The following is a 21,603-nucleotide window of genomic DNA, read 5'->3' on the forward strand; positions in this document are numbered from 1 at the left end:
AAGAGGCCTTTTCCTCCCTCTGTCTCCCTTGCCTCAGGAATAAGATGAAGGAGAATCCTTCTTTAGGTTTCTCTGAGACAAGAAATTCTTCGCTACTTGCTGGACTCTGGGAAAGATGGTTTCGTACCGTTATTCGATTTTTATATTTTCTTTTTTCTAAATATTTCGATTTTTGACTATACTGATTTTAAGTTAATACATCTTTTTAGTTATCACTTTTTATTTAATATTGAAAAGAATCAAAGTTGTTTTAAAGGATATCTTAAATATCATTTTTATTGCAACCGGCCGAGGATAAGTTGACCTTCGATGATGGAGAATCCTTCTTTAGGTTTCTCCGAAAAACGAAATTATTCGCTAACCGTTAGAATCCTGACAAAGATGGTGGTTTATCGGTATTTGATGATTATTCTACTCTTCATTAAATATTTCAATTGTTGACTATATCGATATATTGATTTTAAATTATTTAATACTATATCTTTGTAGTTATCACGTTTTATTATAATATTGAAAAAAATCAAAATATTGTAAAGAATATCATAATAATATCGTTTTCATTGCAACCGACAAAGGAGAGAGGACTTGCGATTAATGAATTTAAACTTCGTGGAATTCATTTGTGATTGTTGTTATGATACATAACAAGCAAACCACGAAAAAAATAATGGATATAAACAACCAGATACACACAAATGACTTATGCGGTTCAGTTGGTGAGACCTACCAGGGCATGGTGATATTCATTGTGAATCAAGAACAAGATTACAACGAATTTTCACGGGTTCTAGTATTTGTAACTCACTAAAACCTTATGAATCAATCGCCTTTAACTTTATCCCCCAAATCAAAAGTAGCATACTTCTCTCCAATGAAAACAACCACTTATAAGACTAGGAAAACCATAATTAAAGGGGTCGAAACCAAGTATACTAAGACGTTTCTTAGAAGGTCATGTTTCCTACAGAGATCATGTTTCTAACCGTTCATGTTTGCAAAGAGTTTGTGTTTCCTACCAAAATTTGACCCTCTAAGGTCTCATGTAGGCTAAACAAAGATCTTCTTACACATATAATTCTTTTTTAATGGTCGCGACTTGGGTCATAAAGAATCATCTCCGGAGAATAAATTCTCTAAGGAATCCATGTTCTTTTGTGCATTCTCGGGAGAATATTTTTTTTAGCCCAAAAATTAACTTGATCAAACATTTCCCCTAATCTTCATCTTCACTATCACCTTCACCACCACAACTTTCCCACACCAGCATTTCGACCACTATTGCCACCTCTTTTCTCTCATCTGTCACTCACTATTGTCCTCTCTCTTAATCGCTCTATTATTATTTTTTCTCTCTCCTTCTCCCTCTTTCACTCTCTTTTTCCTGCTCCATCTCCCTCCCTCAAAACAAACCCTAGAAATGTGGAAGTTACTCATAGAAAAGAAGAACATAATCTGTGATTGTCACATGAATTTGAAAAGTTACTAACCTTGAGAAAAGTCTGTAATCTATTGCTTCTTTTCATATATATTAGGATTACTATGGGATCTATTTGTAGAAAGAACACATGATGATATTCATATAGTAATCAAAGTACTTCTTGAAGTTGAAGCTTCATCATCGACTTCAGTTTCTGGTCGACCTAAAGGTGAAACATATAAAGATTCATCTACTTGTGGTTCATGTGATTCTGATGAAGTAGATGAATCAGAGAAAAGACAGAAAAGTTAAAACGATACCATTTAAGGAAATATTATGGTGAACAAGAGAATCTCCAGAGGAGTTTGACGGACTTGAATGATGAAACGAAAGGACTGATGAGATATGAAAATGTCCCATCTCAGTCTCTTAGTTTGGACAAGTTAGTCTATCTAGGGCAGTTACTCTAATGAATTACTCTTTTTTCTACTCAGGTACCTTTTTCAGAGTTATGTGTGTAAAACGGATAAAAGTCGGAGAAAATGCAGACTAAGGGTATTTTGGTCATTTGTTGATTCTGATTTCATGGTCAAGATTTGTGCTCGGATGGAAAGTAGAGTCCAAGACAAACCCGTAGGCAAGAACGGAAGTCAAATCGGAGTTCGGATGAGTAAAATATAGCGAGTCAAAGTTCGGGTCAATTTCAATGGACCAAGAGTCAAGCGGGCCACATTTTGTCACGGTCAGGAATACACCAAGCAATTCCCAACAGCAGTGACCTTCTGCTCAACTTGCTTCACTCACTGAACTTTTTGATGTTTTATTTATTCTTTACAGATAGATCAATTACAAGTTACCACAGATTAGTTTTCTCCTATTCTTATTCATTTAGCTAGTAATGAAGCTAATATGGATATGATGATTTTTGCTACTAGGGCTATAACTTATCTTTGTGATGTTTTACCTAGATCATCTGTACGTGTTGCTGGTTAGACATGATGCAGTTCATACTCTTTGTGCTAGATTAATGGTTACTTGGATCTGGTTGAACATATTCGTTTTCTGTTCAATAAATTATTCTATCTCTTTTTGATTCACTGGTAATTGAATCAATGATGGGTTTGTGTTTTGTCCTTGTGAGAGAAACACTTAGAGATAGAGAGAGAAACAGCGAGAGAGATTGAGTAAGTTAACAAGAGAGAGAACGAGAGAGAGAGAGCAAGAAAATGAGAGACAAAGGAGAGGAAAAAAAACAGAGAGTAGAAGAGAGAGAAACACATAAGAAGAGATAGAAGAAGAGAGAAGATGAAGATTAGGGGGCAATGTTTGATCAAGTCAATTTTTAAACTAAAAAAATATCTCTTAACTCAATGTTTATTGAATAAATCTTTATGCCCTAGAGATTTTTCTTTATTCCCAATGCGGCCTTTTTAGTTAGCTTATCAATAATTTGTTTATTATTATAGTTAATTTTAACTAACTAAATATTTGATATCATATATTATTAAGATGTTCTTAATAATTAAAATTGTCCGCCGCTTTGGGAAACAATAAAACTTTGCAGGATACAAAATTTTAATGGAAAATTGTAGATTGTGTTGAATTTCCTAGGGCAATAAAATTTCGTCTTCTTCTTCATTTTTTATGATCTCCGCCCACAACCATCATTTTTTCTTTCCCCTTTTCCCTCTCGCTCTCTCTACCCCCACCTTTTTATCTCTCTTTCTCTATCTTCCCCTGTTTCCTCTCTCTCTAATTTAGCGAACGGAATATCTTCTTCGTCTCAGAAGATAAAGATAGAGCGAGGAGAAAAACAGGGAAGGGGAGAGAGAAAAAAAAGGAGATGATAGAAAAATGGGAGAAAGAAGTCAAAGGGGGAGGAGGAGAGAGAAATCATGGGTGGTGTGGCATGGGGGAGGAAGAATGGTGGTGGGGTTCGTGGATAACAAAAATATTTGGCCTAACATTCTACCAATTTTTTTAATCTAAAATAATATTCATGTTTCCTCGAAGCAGTGGCCTTAATATTGGTCGGGGCTCTGGGAATAAAAAAAATTCTTCAAGGAATAAAGATTTAATGGTGTGTTTGGTTGCAGAATTTCTAAGTAAGATTCCTTGGTCTATTTCGCTACCAAGAATCCTAGGACTCTTGAATCCTAAGGTTTCTTAATTCAAAAATTTGTATTAATCCCACCATAATTCCCTAGGATATGCTACGATTTTAAATTAATAAATCCAGATTTCAAATTTCAAATCAAAAAAAAAAAAAATTCTTTTACAAAATAATTATTTTTTTCAAAAAAGTATTTTTTTTTCGAAAAACATTTTTTTCGAAAACCTGATTTTTCCGAAAACTGTTTTTTTTTCCAGAAAACCATTCTTCTCCAAATAACTTTTTTTTCCGGAAACATATTTTTGTTTAAATTTTTTTTTCCCTCCAAATCTGTTTTTTACCGAAATATCGTTTTTTTTTTCTAATCCGTTTCTTAGATAACTGAAATTTTCTGAAAACTTTTTTGCTTCATGAAGACCGTTTTTCTCGAATTATTGGAAAAAACAGTTTTCGAAAAAATCGGTTTTCTTGAAAAAAAAATGATTTTCGTGAGGAAAAGGTTTCATAAAATCTCAGTTACTGAAAAAAAAATTGTCGAAAAAAAAATTTTTGGGGAAAAAAGTTTTTTTTTGAGAAAAAGGCTTTTCGAGGAAAAATCGTCTTTCTGGGAAAACGGTTCTCGAAAAAAAAATTATGAAGAAAACGGAGGGTTCTCGATAAAACGATATTCGGAAAAACGAGTTATGGGAACAAAATTTCTTTAATATTTTTTCAAAAAAACGTTTAAAAACACTTAAATAATAATACGGGAGCGCTACATGCACAAGATCCTTGACAAAATTTGTGACTTAATGACTCTTTTTCACTAAAAGACAAAAATTGATCAAAGCTTTTCAAAGTATGACTTTGATCGGGACCGTTCAAACGGCATTTTGTCAAGAATCTTGTCAAAGATTCTTTGTACATTTAGCATTTCTCATAATAATAAATCATAGGATTCTTATTAGTTTGCAAACAAACAAAAAAATAATACTTCGATTCATGATCCGAAGAATCATGAATCTGAGGAATCATGAATGTGAATGACTCATGTATCCGCGGATTCATGATTCTGTCATCCAAATGCACCATTAGTTAATAAACACGAACTCATGGGCATATTTTTTTTTAGTCAAAAATTGAACTTGATCAAACATTGCTCCGTAATTTTCGTATTCGCTCTCCTTATCTTTCTCTCCCTATCTCTCTCTCCTATTGCTTTCTCGCTCCCATTGTCTCGCACCATCTCTTTCTTGTTTTCTTTTTGTTTCCCTCTTCTTCTCTTAGTTTCTCACTCGATTCCTCATTGTCTACATCTTACTATCTCTCTGTATTGCTCTCACTATCTATGTCTCTCGATCTCTCACTGTTTTTCAATCAATCTCTCATTGTTTCTCTCCCTCTCTCACACAGACGCCGCTTCAGCAAAGGGAAGTGTACTCTTCGTCGGAACTTGAAATCGATGAGGGTTTCTGGTGAAACACTCCTCGGGGATTTTGTGGGCACAAAACGTTTTGTGGCCATTACCATTTCATGCCCACAAAATGTTTCGTGGCCACGAACTTTGTGATTTCTATAGAGAGAAATATATTGACCGAGAAATAGAGAGAGACCGCGAGAAAGAGAGGTAAAGACTGTGAGAGAGGTAAAGACTGTGAGAGAGATATATGTCTACAACGAGAGAAAGAGAAAGAGAGAAAGGGGGAGAGAGAATGAAAGTAACAAGAGAGGAGAAAAAAGGAAAGAGATGGCAATGGTGGTCGGCATGGTGGTGGCCCGAATGGTGGTGGTAGGAAGTTGTTGCGGTGAAGGTGATAAAGCGGATGAAGATAGGGGGCAATGTTTGATCAAGTGAGTTTTTGGACTAAAATAAAATATTAACCCGAGAATATACAAAAAACAAGGATTCCCTAGAGAATTTATTTCCCAGAGATTATTCTTTATACCCCACAGTCGCAGCCTTAATATTTCATCATTTTGTCATGTTGTTAGTTTATTATATCTTTTATAGTTACAACTTATGGAACCAAAAATATAAAATCTGGAAATTTGAAGAGACAAGAGAAGAAAAGAAATTTTGTGTGAAAATATAATACATGAATAAGATAATTTAGAATTAGTAGAAAGTTAGCATATAATGAAAGTGATAGGAACGATCTTGATATAGATAATGTCGAAAGCTTGGAAAATAATTTAGTAGACAGAAGAAATAGTCAATGATGTTCTTTAGTGACTCTACAAGGAACCAAATGATTTGATTTTAGATGATCTTATTCCGCATCATTTCTATGATCCTAAAATTTGGGATAGCTTTGGAAGAAAATGAGAGATCAATTATTTGAAAACGTCAACTTACCAACCTATGAATATATAAGACCCAAATATTATATGACCAAAGGTCGGGTTACTTATCAAATGGAGAAAAACACGATAGGATTTGGCTTGTGTACGCGAAAGATTTGATAAGGTGTTGTATTTTTGTTACAACTTGCTTAAAAAAGGACCATCGGCAAACGAACTAGCAAAACACGGCAATGGAGATTTCTGACACCTATGAGGCTTAAAGAGCATCAACTTAATATTGAAGATATAACATCAACACTTGGTTGTCCAAGTGGTTTAAGTATTGGCATATACTCCAAAGGTCCCTGGAGGTTCTGGGTTCGATCTCCAGAAGAGGTGGAATCTCTGGGTTATTGAATTTGGGGTTATTAGGGCATAAATAATGTAGTTGGGCTTTAGGCCATTGTTAGTTTGGCTATATGCCATAGTTTAATTGGGATTTAGGCATGTTCTTGTGAGATTATTACTGAGACAGTTGATTTTGAAAGTAAGATATATGCCAAAGTTGCTCTTACACAGTGACAGAAATCACAAGGTTGGCCAAGAGCAATGAGAGCTTTGTGGGTCTGTCGTAGATAATGAAGGAACATCTTCTTCGGATTCAAAATAATGAAATCCGAAACCCTTTTCTCAGTATTTCTATTCGAAATGAGCTAATACAAATGATATCTTCCGAAATTAGAGGTGCAATCCTTAAAAAGGTTAAGGAAGCTAAATACTTTATGTGTCGTACTTTATTGGACTTCTGATATCAATCATCAAGAACAAATGACTTTGCTTTTTTTAGGTGTGTAGGCATAGCTGCTACACCACTAAAAGTAGAAGAGTATTTTGTAAAACTTATAATTGTTCGTTACATGTCCGCATTTGGACTCTTTGAAGTATTGCAAACAACTTCAGAGAGTTTTGGTCATGAGATAGAGGATGTGAGAGGTAAAGGATATGACAACGAGTCAAATATGAAAGGGTGCAAACAAGGTGTAGATAACAACCTAGATACAAACCACGTGCAATCTAGACTAGATGTGGTTGTTATATTCTAAACTTAACTCTCTGTGATATAACATGTTATCATAGTAAACTAAATATTTATTTGGAGTCCTACAATGCATCAATTCTTTGTTTGCGAATTCTACAAAGTGTTGACAAATTTATAAAGATAATTTGAGAGGAGATACTCTAGAAGAATTATCGACGCACATTAAGAAAGTCGTGTTGAAAGTAATAAGGCAATCATAACACGAACAGTATAAATAAGACAAGGTTTACTTTAATTGATGTAAAGTGACGATGACAAGAAAATAAGTAGGGAAAACTCAAGAGCAAGATTTCAGCTTGATAATTTTGAACTCCTATTAGGCATCAATATTTGGTAAGTTTTTCACTGTTGTTAACACAGTTAGCAAACATTTGCAGCTAACAATACATTCATATTGTTGTTATTAATAACCTCGTAAAAGGTTGATTGGTACTTATAAGAAGTTTATAGAATCTGGGTTCCATAAAGCTATGGTTGAGGATAAAAGAATGATTGCTAAAATGCAATTTGACCAAGTCTTTCTTGCGAGACTGTGAACTCATCGAAAAGGACATTTTGATGGGATTGGTGATACATCATTAATAATAGTTTCCTAACTAGGTGAAGCAAAATTTTAAGCTCATTATTTCATCTAATTAGTTGATCCATCTATTGGTTCGTTGGAGAAAAATTGGAACAATATCTAGAACATGGGAGGGTTTTTTATTACTTACCGAGATCACAAAACTTAAGTGTATATCATGATGACGAATAAAAATTTATTGTTGTAATCTTGCAAATAGTTTGAAAAAAGGGTATAATCTTTGCACATTATGATGTTTAAGGATATATTGTTAGGTGAGATCAAGCATGAGCCATATGAGATTCTTAAAGGTAAAGCTTCTGAAACCAAACTTGAGATCAAGCATATTTATACTTTGATACTACACTTTAATACGGTAATCGTTCCCGAGTAGCATATTTTCCGTCAAATGTTTGTTATATGAGGGACGTGCAAATCACATGTGACAAAACTACCCTTGTCTTAGGTGCTGTTTGTTTTTTATTTTTTTCAGATCTGAAATCTGAATGGAGGTCCAATTCAGATTCAGATGTTTGTTTTTCAAATTTAAGTAAATCTGAAAACTTAGCTGAATTTTGTCTTTGTCTGAATGGGCTGAAAAGAAACCAATTTATTTCAGACTTCAAAACAAGTCTGAAACAAAACCTAATTTCTGAAATGTGTAAATTGACGCTAGTGCCCCTGTGATTTAGAAAATCAAGTACGCCATCACCACTGCCACTACTACTACTACCGCCACTACCACCGCCACCACCACCGCCGCCACAACCACCACCACCATTACCACAAAAATTCCACAGACCACCATTAGCAAAAATCACCACCACCACCATTACAACAAAATCACCACCACCACCATTACAACAAAATCACCACCACCACCACCACCATTACCACAAAACCACCAAAGACCACCATTACCACAAAACCACCAAAGACCACCACGACCATTACCACAAAACCACCACAGACCACAACCACCATCACCACAAACAACCACCATTTACCACATTCACCACCAGGACCATAAAATAGACGACCACCACTACCAACTCGCAGGCACCACCATAAACTAGACCGACGCCGCCACCAACCACGATACAAACCAAACAGCCACCACCCCTAAACCACAACACCTCATACACACACACACCAGACGACCACTATAACACACACAACCACCATGGCTGGAAGATCCAAGATTCGGCGACGTCGTCTTGCTCCAAACCCTCGCCAGATCTGGCGAGGGTTTGCTGTGAACTTCATTTGTATGTAGAGAGATGGAGAAATCAGACCATACCAGCAACAAGATGTGGAAGAGTCATATTGCTAGGGTTTGATTGTATAGAGAGAGAGGGAGAAGGAGAGAAAGAAATGAGTTCCATAGCTGTAGCAATATGAGGCAGATAGATTTTAGGTTTAAAAGGAAACATTATATATTAGGGTTTTTTGGGTCAAAAAGAAGGGTGGGGGTATAAATGTCAAGGTCTTAATTCAGACTTTAGTTTCAGATTTGAAAAACAAACATCTAACTTATAAAACAATTCAGTTAATTCAGATTCAACCAATTCAGTTCAGACGTTTCAGATTCAACTAATTCAGATTCAGACAAAAATAAAAAAACAAACACAACCTTAGTCTGGTGGTCATCACATGCCTCAGAGTTCCACCGGTCCAAATCTATTCCTCCACTCCCCTTTTTTTTTCCTCTCGTCATCAGAGCAAGAGTTTTTAAAACTAGAGAGAGAAAGTGCCAAAAGAGCTTCTCCATCAAAACCAATTTCATTTTGAGATCATGTTAGAAGAGAGCAAGTTTTACACTGCTCTAGCGGATTATTACAAACCGAAGTTGTTCAATGTCTCATTCAAATGAAAAAAAATTGTCCTAAAATAGGGTTTTGAGTAAATGAAGCTTTCAACATTCTTCATGGCCCGGACAACTAATCAGTCAAGAAGGTATCCTTCTTTATGTCTTTCTTCATGAATTTGGTATCTTGTGATCTATGCATGAGGGTTTCAGCAACCTGAAACTGATTTCCAATTGCTTATTTTCTTCCAAATACCCAATTTCATGAACACAATCAATTGCCATAACTGTAAATGATGGATCTTAGGAGCTTAAATGACTAATGATTTTGGGGATTTCACCATTTGATTCAAGTTCATCAACAATATGCTTTTTAATTGGTCTGATTAAACTACAGAGAACTTATTATGAAGAAATTGAAGACATCGAAATTAGGGTTTTAACTGTTGAACCCATAAATACTTCACCAACGAAGACCTCTTTATCGAACCAACATTTGAGGGTTACCGCCTGAACGATGAGGTTGATAAGAGCCAATAACAAAGAAAGCAGATGAAATCCAAAAGCCAATCATATATTTAGCAACAAATAAGAAGATGAATGCAAACTGTGAATCATCAAATCAATGGAAGGTGAGGGGAATTAAGTAATCTGGCTCAGAAAACACCTTTATGATAATTCAAATCATTCTACTACCAATTGGATAGAACCAAAGCAGATGTAAGACCGGCCTTTTTTTCATCACAGCCAGTGAATAACAACAACAACAAACTAAAACCTAAAGTTAAGATATAAATATTCATACTAGATATAACTGAAATTCTGAAAAAACGAACCAAAATCGAAGTAAATCAGAAAGAAAAGTACAGTATATGCTAATTTACCACCTTTAGATCATCTGGTTCGGATTCTTTGGAATACTAGATGAAAACAATATCAGTCGGCTCTTACTTACATATAGGTTTGAAAACCTAAAAAGAGAGCTAATTTGTTGGTGAAAGCCCTAATTTCGAGCTACCGATTTTGGGGGGAACTTGTATTTTAGGCTCATAACGAGCAATTCATATAAATCTGGCCCACTGGTAAAAAGCGAATCAGCCAATTATATTGACACCTCGGGTTTTACTACCCCAATCCTCTTTAATTGGTTCACTTAGGAGTCAGGACCAAGTCTCTATTAAACCAAACCCATATGGATTACCCTTTGGTTCACTCCAACTTGAGGGGTAACCCGCTCTCATTCGAATTACATAAAGGTTTCCAACCCTGGTAAGATGTATTTATTACTCTTTTTCGACCCATCTTATATTATTTATCTTTTGAAAAAATTATGAGCGGTGAAGATGAAAATGATTGTGTGGTTGGTGAATGTGGTCGTAGGTCAAGGTGGTGGTTGGTGGTAGTTATGAAAATGAAGAAGAAAAATGTGACTGAGAGATAGCAAATGGAGTAGACCGCGAGAGAAAATAAATGGTGTGAGAGACAGATGGTGGTGAAGGTGGTTATTGGTAATGGTGACAGTGATGATGGTCACACTGGTGGTGGTAATGGTTCATGACGGTGGTAATGACGGACTCCTCCATTTTCTTTTGGTATTTTCAAAGAGGTTGTACATGTATGGAAGACGTCATTCTAAAAGATCAAATTTGAAAGAGGTGCCCTCAAAGTAATTCCCCGAAGTACAGAGGATAGTACGTATAACAGTTTCTTTAAATACATTTATTAGATATAATTACTTGTTTCAATATCTTAAAATAAAAGCATGCAAAACAACTAAAATTACACATAAAACTAATTCAGATTTTAATTTCAAATCTGATAAAAAAAATGACACCGAAGTTAGATGCGAAATCTGAACTCTGTGTTACTAAATTGTTAGTTTGGAAAAGAAAACGAACCAAAACAAACTAAACTTATTCGTCTTTTGTACGGATAACTTGATCCGGTTGCTCCAGCCATAGCCGAACTAGGTGCAGTATCTGGATCAGAAGGAATTGCTGCAGCCACATACTAAGTGAAGGAATTGCTGCAGGCCACATACTATGTGGGGGGTGATTGTTTTAAGTGGTGGATGATATTTTGGTTGTTAAAAGGAGTTCAGAAGAACTTGGAGAAACAGCAGGAAAGGACTTGGATAGTGATAAAAGAAACTTACCCTATTTGAAAAGACTATGGCACAAAATTTGCACCTTTGTATCATTTAGTTAACTAGATAGCTTCTCAAAAAAATTAGTCGGGTGCTAGCCGAACATCCCCCATTTTATTTGTTTCAACAACGGGTAGATTTATAGGGCCGGGCATACATGAATACATACTTCACAAAAATTATCAAAATCGGAATAGGTACAATTTATTCATTTTTGAAGGATATCGAATGGTTACAAGTTAACTGACAGAACAAGGTGTCAGAACATTATCGGATTTACATGCAAGTTTCTACATATTTGGAGGAGATAGAGAAACCTAAATATACTTGGATGGAAAATACTTTGAGTGGTCGACTGATTAAGTGATCACTTTAGAACGCCACCCTGCAATTACATCCTCTGTCTGGGCTCGTGTTTTAAGAAACGAATCCCTTGAGAAAATTTCCTGAAACAACGAAGAAGCTCCTCAGGACTGTTACAACAATGATATTAGGGGAAATAGTGTGTCAAAAGAGCTCATATACCTTCATGTAAGACTTTACATGAGGAAGTGAGTCTGGAACTGACCACTTCTTATAGTGGCCCAAAGCAATCTCTAAATGGTATAGTTTCGGTCCAAGAGCCAAGTCCACGGCAGAAACCTCTTTACCGTTCACAAAGGGACCCTACAGACATAAAAGAACATAATTGTTTAACAAGGCCGAACAAATGGAAAAAAATGAATAAAAAGAAGCGAAGTGTTGAAATGAAAGCAGAAAAATCACTTCGAAAACACAAGTATAAACGAAAAGAGAGAAGCTTACATTTTCTTTAATGTGATCATTGAATGAAGTCAATTCGCTAATCAATGCCTGCTCAGTTCCATCACTTGGGTCTTTACTTTTAAGAAAAGCGACGAACGAGGAGAAGATCTTTGACCCACTATAAATTCAAACTATGAACATTTCACGTTTTTATTAATATATGAAGTATTAAAGATCTAACAAGCAAATGTTATTGGCAGCATGAAGTCGCCAAATTTTAACACATACAAACTAAGTTACTAGCACTTTTACCTGATCAATGAGATGTTGAATGAAACGGAACTATTTCGAGATTAGTGAGCAAATTAACCGATCATAATATGTTTATTTCTCAATGACATTTCCATTTTGTAGATCAGAGCAACTATCATTTAAGGCATGTATATCTAAAGCCAATTGCTAAACTACGATAATGAATATATAAAACATACATAGAAGCTTTCTCAGGTGGTGTAACCAAAGGAGGATCAGGATACTTCTCTTCTAACGACTGTGTAATAACATCTGAATCCGAAATCCACTTCTCATCAAGTTTGATAAGAGGAACTTTACCTTCTGGACTTATGTTCAAGAACCTGCGTAACAACCAAAGACAGATTAGTAAAAAGTAAAACCATATATGCATAGACGTATAAATCAAAGTAAGCTAGCTTGTGGGACTACCATTCTGGTTTATTAGCCAAATCTACGAATTTCATGTCATAAAGAAGATGTTTTTCCTCAAGAGTCAGCAAAACTCTTTGTGTGAAGGGACCTGAAGAAGTAAAACCAAGGTGAGCTAGTCTGTAGTATTATGTTTTACGAGGAAGTGGCACAATATATAACTTGAATGCGAAAAATGCAACCTGCTATATCTAAAAAATGCATAATGAAGTATAATTTACATAACATGCTATGTTATAACATATTTATATCACTCTCACTTCATGAGCAATTCCCTACGAAATATGACATTTGTAGCATGATAGTCATCTTGTAGGTCTCTTGGGTTTTCATTTATAAATTACACTGGTCCAGTTATATTAAAACAGCCGAAGACAAAGAATGGATTTAAGAGTGAAGAAACAAATAAAGAGAAAGAGCACCAATTGCTTACAAGGTAGCTAGCTCACTTCTCACATAGGCACGTCCCAATTTGACAAAAAAAAAATGAAAACCGAAATTCTTAAGCTCTTTATATCTATGGGTGCACACAAACGTATTAAACTTTATATCTAAGTTAATTGTTTCTAAAGTATCTGCCCAATCTTCGAAGATTCTCTTGTTCCTTTGCTTCCATATAAACCAACTTACAAGTTACAACAAAGGAAGTAAGTTTCCCAGATTGCCTTCTTTTTCTTTTTACTGATTATCCTCCCTTGCACTTCCAATATAGGAAGTTCTCCACCATTACTCAGTGGGAACCCAACCGTATGGTTTAACAAAAGTCCAAATTATTTCCAAATAGCAAAAGGCATCTTACAACCAAACAGATGTCTTCTACCCTTTCGGTTTCTCCTCTACAAAAGGATATGTCTGCCATTGTAAACCCCATCCACTGCACCTATCTTGAATATGCAATTTACCTTGACAAGCCTCCTAAACAAAACAAAATAAAAAATTCCTTGGCATGTCTGCCTTATGCTGATCCTTACATGGGGAGAACTCTTTCGATTCTTCATCCCCAACAACAAAATTCTTGTATCAGGGCCTAGTTGCCCCTGCCTGACTGTCGATTTGTCCTTGTCTGGAAGGTGTGAATGTTCTCTGGTTCCCAAAAAAAATGGTTCCTTCTCCGACAAAGTTCTTTTGGAGTTCCTCTGCCTAGCTTCGCTGCGTGGCTGTATCTTGGTTGGACTTTGGGCACCAACGGTGCATTTTAATCTGGACCGGTAATCTCTAATACTCAGTGGGGCATGTGAAGAGATCCTGGTGTGGGTGCGTGGGTGCGTGGCCGCGTGGGTGGCACGCCCCACAGCACCCCCTAGTAGGACCAATTTGTTTCCTCATTTGTTATTCTATACATTTAGGCTTTTAGTAATATATACAATAAATTACTCTAGCCGATTCCAGCGTGCAGACTCATGAGCTAAGACATTCTTACGCGAAGCACCAAAAAGCGTAACTTGTGTAACATATCATCTTAATATTCGTCGTAGTAGACGAATAAGTGGATACAGTCAAACAGAAATATTAGCTAAAAAGTTTGCACTGATTAATCATCTTTAAAAGCTATCCCACAGCAATTAGGTATGAAAGCGAATTTGGGTAGTGTAAATTCCTAGTTTGATAACCTAGAAACAATTCTTATCGGTCCTAGAGGAGATGTACAAAGAAAAATTGGTATCCAAAAATCACACAAAATTTACAATAATTTAGACTAAAAGATAAGCACAATTGAGAGAAAGAGATGTTACAGTCGCCAAGCTTTCCGGGAGTGGTGATTGAATCTTTAACACAGACTTGGAGAGGATCCGAAACTGATGCAGATATATTAACAGTGAGAGGTCTTGAGCGTCCATTGATTCTCGTTAGGTATAATTTGCCTGTAAATAGGCTCACATTACGACTAGGGCTAAATGAAAGAGCAAAAGCTGATGTTGGCAGGTTAGTAGTCCACATTTTGCCTCTCTCTCTCTCTCTCTCTTTAAGAACGACTTTATCTTCCTCTTTATAAGAACTCCTTTGTTTGTGATTCTCTATCTTTCTCCCTTTGCTCCCAAGTCAAGTGGAGAACATCACGAAGTTCATGATAAGATTCCGGTAATATATAACTGGACGTCTGGACGTGGAAGGTAATATTTTGGGTAATTTCCCATATGGACCTAGTTTTTTTTTCCTTTTTTTTTTTGGACAAGGCAAAAGTCTATTACTAGAAAAAGTTACAAAGTAGTCCAAAGAATCAAAAGTTACAAAACGGACTAAACTTAAACAAAGTTAACACCAAGGATGAAAATGCCATTCTTGAAAAATCATGTAGTGAAAGCCGAGGACGCCAGCTCATGGGCTTCTCGATTATTCTGTCAGTTACAATACACCAAACTGACCTGGTGTATACTGACCCCCCGTTGAAGATCGTTGATCTCATTAATTAGACGCCAAGGGATCTCGGTATCGACGGTCAAGATTAGGTTTATTAACACCTGTGCGTCACCTTCGACTATATAGTCTCTAAACCCTAATTCTTCCCCCAAATGTAGGGCAGTTTCTAACCCCATGAGTTCACTAAAAATCGCCGATCGTGGAGTAACTTCTCTAACCTTCGTCCCCAAAATCCACCCTTCTGAATCTCTTGCAATGGCTGCGCATGAAGCCCTATCATCTCTGTATCCTCCATCAAAGTTGATTTTGAAGTTTCCTAATGGCGGTGGACACCAGCTTCCATCCTGAGTTGTGTTAGTTAAGCTTAAAGACGAAAGTTCAAGGTTAGGAACATAACTTAAAGAGTCTCTTGTACTCCACGAGCATCGAATAAGATCAGGTTGTTTATTCTGGAAGTGCTTTTCACATCTAAGCTTCCACACATTCCCATATTAAATAGGTGAAGGCAAACCAATCCTTATTTCACGTTTCTTTTTTAAGAAGAATAAACTTCAAGTTTTTGATAGGTTCTATTTGTCTCTATTGTAGGTGGATAGTTCCTCCTTTAGTGTTTAAATCCACGAATAAAGGGCAGCTTCCAAAGAGGTGCGTTGTATTTTCTATTTCATTTTGCTCACACATGATGCAGCTTTGATTTATGTGTTGAAATCGAGTTCCTATATTGCTGAGAGTGAGAACTCCATCATGTATTAGCTTCCAAATAAAATTTTGAACTTTGGGGTTCATACCTTTTTTTGACCAAAAAAGCTTCCAAGGGAAGGTTGAAGCTTCTTCATGAATCATAGGTGGTATTTTAATCTCTGCATAATATGATTTAGTGGAAAACTTGCCTGTTTCAGTGGGACACAAAATGAGTCTGTCACAAATGTTTCCTTCACTGAGTCAAATATTTATTATCTCTTGAACGATTTGCTGATCAAAGTACATGTTTAGCATAGTAATATTCCACTGTGTTTTATTCACAAGCATGAGATCTGCCATTTTGTTGATGTTTAAAGGTAAAGGTTGAGTAGGAATAGGAGTATGATCTATAATATTTGGAACCCACTGATCCTTACTGATTTTGACTGATTACCCATCTTCTATAATCCATAATATGATTTTCTTCATAGTTTGTTTAGTATCTGAGATTGCATGCCAAAATTGAGATGAATAAGTAGGTTTTATCTGGTTAAGAAAGTCCCCATTTCTTAAGTATTTAGCCGTCAATAATTGAACCCATACTGCTTCCTTATGTGTAAGAAAACGCCAAATCATTTTTGCTATTAATGCCTGATTTACTTCTTCAATGGATCGAATACCCAATCCTCCATTATTTTTCGAGGCAGTTATAATATCTCATTTAATAAAATGGAGCTTTCTTTCATTTGTAGCATGTCCCCACTAAAAACATCTTTCAATTTTTTCTAACTTTGGGTTACTGTTTTTGGCAAAAGTTGATGACTGCAAGGGTAAGTGCAAAAAGATGCCAGCACTGATTTGATAAGGACTGTACGTCCTGGTTGGCTAATAAAGTTATTCTTCCAACCAGATAAACTTTTATGGAATTTATCAATCCACAACTGATTATTTTGTATTATGTTGCCTTTGTTGAGGATAAGATCTCCGAGATACTTTTTTTGGTCCGTTACAAGAGGAGCTGAGAGTCGATTCATGAATTCTCTCTGGAGATGTCGAGGAACACCTTTACCAAAACACAAAGACGATTTGGAGTAGTTTACCTGCTGTCCAGTGAAAGAAGAATATTGATTCATGAGTTCAATTAGATTTGTAAGATTTGTTGTATTTGCTTTTTCAAACACTATTAAATCATCCGCAAACATCAAATGTGTGATAGTTGGGTTGTCCGGACTGATTTTGTAACCTGTAACATCACTTGGGATTCATAGTAAGTAAATAAAAGAGAGAGATCGAGAGGTGAGGATAAAAAGGTAAGGGGAAAGAGGGCACCCCTGTCTTAGGCCACGAGAGGCTGAAAAGTCTCCAATATTATTACCATTTAATTGAATGTTAAAGTGGGCCGATGTCACACAAGACATGATAAGGTTGAGGAAACGACCTTGAAGGCCCATCGCATTAAGGACCGATGTAAGAAAGTTCCAGTCCACTCGGTCATAGGCTTTGGCCAAGTCCATCTTTAAGGAAAAAGCCCCTTTCTTAGCCTTGGAATGACGCATTGAATGGATTAATTCTTTAGTAATCACTATATTATCAATTATTTGTCTATGAGGCACAAACGCGTTTTGGGTCCAAGCAATGTTATCCTCTAAATAAGGTCTGAGACGGTTGACAATGATTTTTGTGATGAATTTAAAAACTGCATTACAATGGGAAACGGGTCTGAAATCTGAGGCGAAACTCGGATTCCTCGTTTTAGGGATTAAAGCTATAGTGGTAAAATTAAGAGTCGGATTGATAGCACCTGTAATGAAGATGGACTGGATGTAGGTGATTAATTCTGGTCCGATTACCTCCAGTTATGCTGAAAGAAATAGCAAGGTAAGCCATCCGGTCCAGGGCTCTTCACTGCCTCCATCTCCATAAACACTGCTTTGATCTCTTCTGACGAAGGAATTCTTGAGATTTCGTCTATTTATTCAGCCGAGAATACCTTATATGAGTTCAGAACTTCGATAGGCGGTGGACTAATTTAATCAGCAGCTATGCTCAAAAAGTCGGAAATCGGGACTAGTCGGTCGACCCAGGCCTAGCTACTAGGCGGGATGACAACGGGACCAGTCGGGTTTCATCGGTTAAACTTAAAATATAAATACATATATGATATATATATATATATATATGTATGTATATAATTGCATATATTATTATATTATATACTATAAATTATTACCACTATAAACATGGTTTATACATTAGAAATACAAAATTATAAATAAAATCAACTAATTATGGAAGTTATACAATAAATCAACTAATTTTATCCAGTTAGAAGTAAGAACTTACTTAGAGAAAGAAATAAGAACAAGATGTAGAAACAATTAGAGTATAGAGAGAGAAAGAGAGATAATAAACAAGGTCGAACATACTTAGAGAGTTAGAGAGAGAAAGAGAAGAAAACATAATGATAGAGAGGGAAACTTTACTTGCAATGGAGGATTGGAGCTAGTTCTTGTTAAAGGAGTGAAGGGAAAACCCTTGTAACCTAGATCTAGGAAAATCTCGTTTCTTAAAAAAAAAAAACCTACCTGACCCATAAACGAGTAACTCGGGGCCTAGCCAAGTCGGCTCTAGTCGGCTTCAGGCGCCGCATTACTCGCTTCTCTAAAAGGACTAGAACTTTTGACCCTAGTCGAGCGGCCACATGGGGACTAGCGTGTGATCGGGGCCCAGGCGATGCCTAGGCGGGGACTTTTAAAGCATAGATCAGCAGTAAATAAATTCTGAAAAAAATTTGTAAATTCCGTCGCTATTTCGTCTATGTTTCTTGTTGTTTGTCCACTAGGTAGAGTAAGTTGGTGAATGGTGTTTTTCTGCCTTCTGGTAGACATTGCCAAATGGAATGCCTTAGTGTTCTGGTCACCATTGGGTACCCAGTTGGTTTTTGCTGTCTGTTCCGCTTTAGTACGATGTAAATTTTCAAGAAACATAAAGGGTCTCAATGCGATTACGTATGCCTTTTGGAATGGCAAAGCATTGCATTTGGTATCGGGGAACAACCGTTGCAATTGTTGAAATAACAATGGAGCGGCCAGCTTGAGAAAGGAGATTAGTTTGCCATTTAGAGAGTTTATTCTGGATTTGGACAAGAAGAGAGGAGAACGCTTGTTTTTCGTTGGCCCCGATGAAGAGGTGGGTGCCAAGATATTTATCAAGCGAGGAGGACAGGTGAACCTTCAGATTCCGGATGATCATTCTTTTAAATTTGGGGTGGGTGTTTTTAGAGAAGAAGATGGTAGATTTGTTGTAGTTCATCATTTGCCTGGAAGCTGCACTGAAAGTGGTGAGAATCTGCTTTAGATTGCTTATGTTATCCAGAGAGTTCTGGCCGAATATGATACAATCATCGGCGAATAGAAGATGTTTGATGGTGATATTAGACTTGGGAATAGTGAATCCAATGAAGTGGTTAGGGTTTTGATGGGATTCTAAAAGTCTACTGAGCCCTTCCATGGCAATGGTGAAAAGGAAAGGAAATAGAGGGTCCCCCTGTCAAATGCCCCTGGTGACATTAAAAGTGGGACCTGGACGACCATTGATCAGGACAGTCATAGAGGAAGTCGTGATACAGGCGTGAATAAGTTGGATCCAATGATTAGCAAAGCCTAGTTACGACATAATCTTTTCAACGAATGACCACTCAATCCGATCAAAGGCTTTGGACATGTCCAGCTTTAAACAGAAAAGCTTTTAGATCCACGTATGGTTCTGAAGTAATGGGAAAGTTCCTGACTGATGATTATGTTGTCAGTAATCTGTCTCCCAAGAACATAAGCAGCTTGGAAAGGGGAGAGAATATCAGGGAGAGTTCTCTTGAGACGATTAGCTAGAATTTGTAGGGAATTATACCCTTATACTAGTGTTTATAACGGATAACAACATCTAATGTCTAACACTAGTATCCCCAAGATCATCATGCAAAACTAGTAATTAACTAATAGGAAGATAGTAGATTACCTTAATCGCTATTTCCCTCGAGCTAGTTGAATAGATTAAAGAAGACCAAGATCTTCAAACGTAGCTCCTCTAATTGGGAAACCGAACAGTGTATTTAATCTCCCTCCTAGAAATCTCGCTAGCACTCCAATGGTGGTTTGATAATAAGAAGACCTTCTTCTTGCTTGACTAGAAGATAGCTTGGGAATTAGCTCACTTTCTCCTCTCTACTTGATGTGGTAGAGTACAAAAGCTTAGAGAGAAATTCCACACCTTATTCTCTGCCCTAAGAGTGTTTATATAGAACCCTAATGAGAATACACCTCCTCAAAGGTTTCCTAAAACACCCTTTAGAATAAGATTTAGGGGAATAGTCGAAAATAGCAATTAATGATATTTTCTCAATTCCCTAAGGAGGAGGTGTCCAAACACCACGAAAGTTTGCGTGCATATTACTGGGTATGTCAGCAACTCATCTTCCAAAATTCAGCTCAATCCGAGTCCCGGGAGTACCCGAACCGGCCTAGGCCCAAAAACCTTATTTCGGGTCTTTTTGCTATCTTTTGCCCAAATTCTATTTAGGCCTGTGAGATATGTTTATGGGACATTCCCAATGTTTATCACACTCCCACTAGTCATATCATCCGATTAAATACCCATTTTTATGTGTAACCCGATGTAGGATCCGATCGAAGTTAGCCGCGAATTACTTCGTAATTCGACGATCGTAGTTGGTTTCTAGCTAAACACTACGACCCCTAAATCAATCGGACTTGATGTTCTTCTTCATAAATTATCCTAGCCGACATATTGCTCGCATTGCCATCTTGGTCCAAGAACATCTCCTTCAACTCCTTCAGACTTCCACTTGGACTTAAAACAAGTGCAATGCCTCGATTCCCGTGTCAATTTAATATCCCATCTGATACGTCACGTCATTTAGACTTTCTTGATCTCGAGTACAACTGTAAAAGACAAACGATTAATTCTTAATCCGTTTGAGCGCGGCCACGCATTTTCAGTTGTCACTCATTAAGTGGCCTTGAGACACTTTTGACCTAATGTGATTAGGATGACACAATCCATTCTTGCGCTCCCACTTAACTTCATTTCGATCCTGTCCTTTCCAGTATCTATCTGTATAACCTCCTTTTACGGCGCGGTGTTTGACGGAACCAAAGTCGGACATTCCTTACATAAGATGAGTGGAGCAATCATGTTTTGAGGAATCTCTCAAATCTTGTCTTTTGAGAAGTATTTGACGTTCACCAAGAGTGATGTACTTCTCATTAGAGGGTTATCCAGTGTATAAACCTTTTACACACCCACGTAGTCGAATCGAATACACTATTCCTATAGCCCATGAAACTGCGCTATCCCATCGACTCTCGTACTAGCTTCATGAGTCATTGTTGTCCATGCAATGACCCGGACTAGGGATTTGACAATAAATATTCCAAGTTCACTTAATAGGGTTTCATTCATCAGATCACGTATCTGACAAACCTATTCAGAATGTTTTATCATCAATGGACTGTCGTTTAAACACTAAACCAAATTTAGACGACTTGTGAAATAACTCTATTATTTCTGATAACGAGAGTTGTAAATCTGAGCCTCTTCCGTAAAACTCTTTTTACCCACTCAGTTTTACTTGTCGAGGTTTATTCCAAATTTACCTCATGCCTTAGACTGTGT

At 36.7% G+C, this 21,603-nt stretch overlaps 1 protein-coding gene and 1 non-coding gene across 2 annotated transcripts; both read right to left on the reverse strand.

The window, feature by feature from the left end:
- Positions 1 to 9,911: 9,911 nt before the first annotated feature.
- Positions 9,912 to 10,010, reverse strand: LOC147548240 (small nucleolar RNA snoR113). The gene has a single exon (XR_015239067.1). It is a non-coding gene; the product is annotated as a small nucleolar RNA snoR113 (small nucleolar RNA).
- A 1,575-nt stretch (positions 10,011 to 11,585) lies between these two features.
- On the reverse strand, positions 11,586 to 15,044 carry LOC147548241 (glutathione S-transferase DHAR3, chloroplastic-like). Its single transcript, XM_086666583.1, has 6 exons — positions 14,607 to 15,044; positions 12,874 to 12,964; positions 12,642 to 12,785; positions 12,211 to 12,328; positions 11,932 to 12,072; positions 11,586 to 11,852 (listed from the first exon to the last, which is right to left on the reverse strand). Exons 1-6 carry the CDS (start codon positions 14,809 to 14,811, stop codon positions 11,766 to 11,768), a joined length of 786 nt encoding a protein of 261 aa, XP_086522709.1. The 5' UTR covers positions 14,812 to 15,044; the 3' UTR covers positions 11,586 to 11,765.
- Positions 15,045 to 21,603: the final 6,559 nt, after the last annotated feature.

This window comes from Eschscholzia californica, unplaced genomic scaffold (genome assembly GCF_041429995.1).
Source record: "Eschscholzia californica isolate CP2 unplaced genomic scaffold, dmEscCali1.0.p SCAF_3, whole genome shotgun sequence".
Lineage (NCBI taxonomy): Eukaryota > Viridiplantae > Streptophyta > Magnoliopsida > Ranunculales > Papaveraceae > Eschscholzia > Eschscholzia californica.

What these genes read in the sequence shown, in the direction of transcription:
- LOC147548241 (XM_086666583.1), bottom strand. Translation starts at nt 14,811, where the DNA reads ATGTGGACTACTAACCTGCCAACATCAGCTTTTGCTCTTTCATTTAGC. An exon ending in ATGATCACATTAAAGAAAAT is followed by an intron (nt 12,073 to 12,210) that starts GTAAGCTTCTCT and finishes TTATGTCTGTAG; the next exon opens with GGTCCCTTTGTGAACGGTAA. An exon ending in ATGTAAAGTCTTACATGAAG is followed by an intron (nt 11,853 to 11,931) that starts GTATATGAGCTC and finishes TCGTTGTTTCAG; the next exon opens with GAAATTTTCTCAAGGGATTC.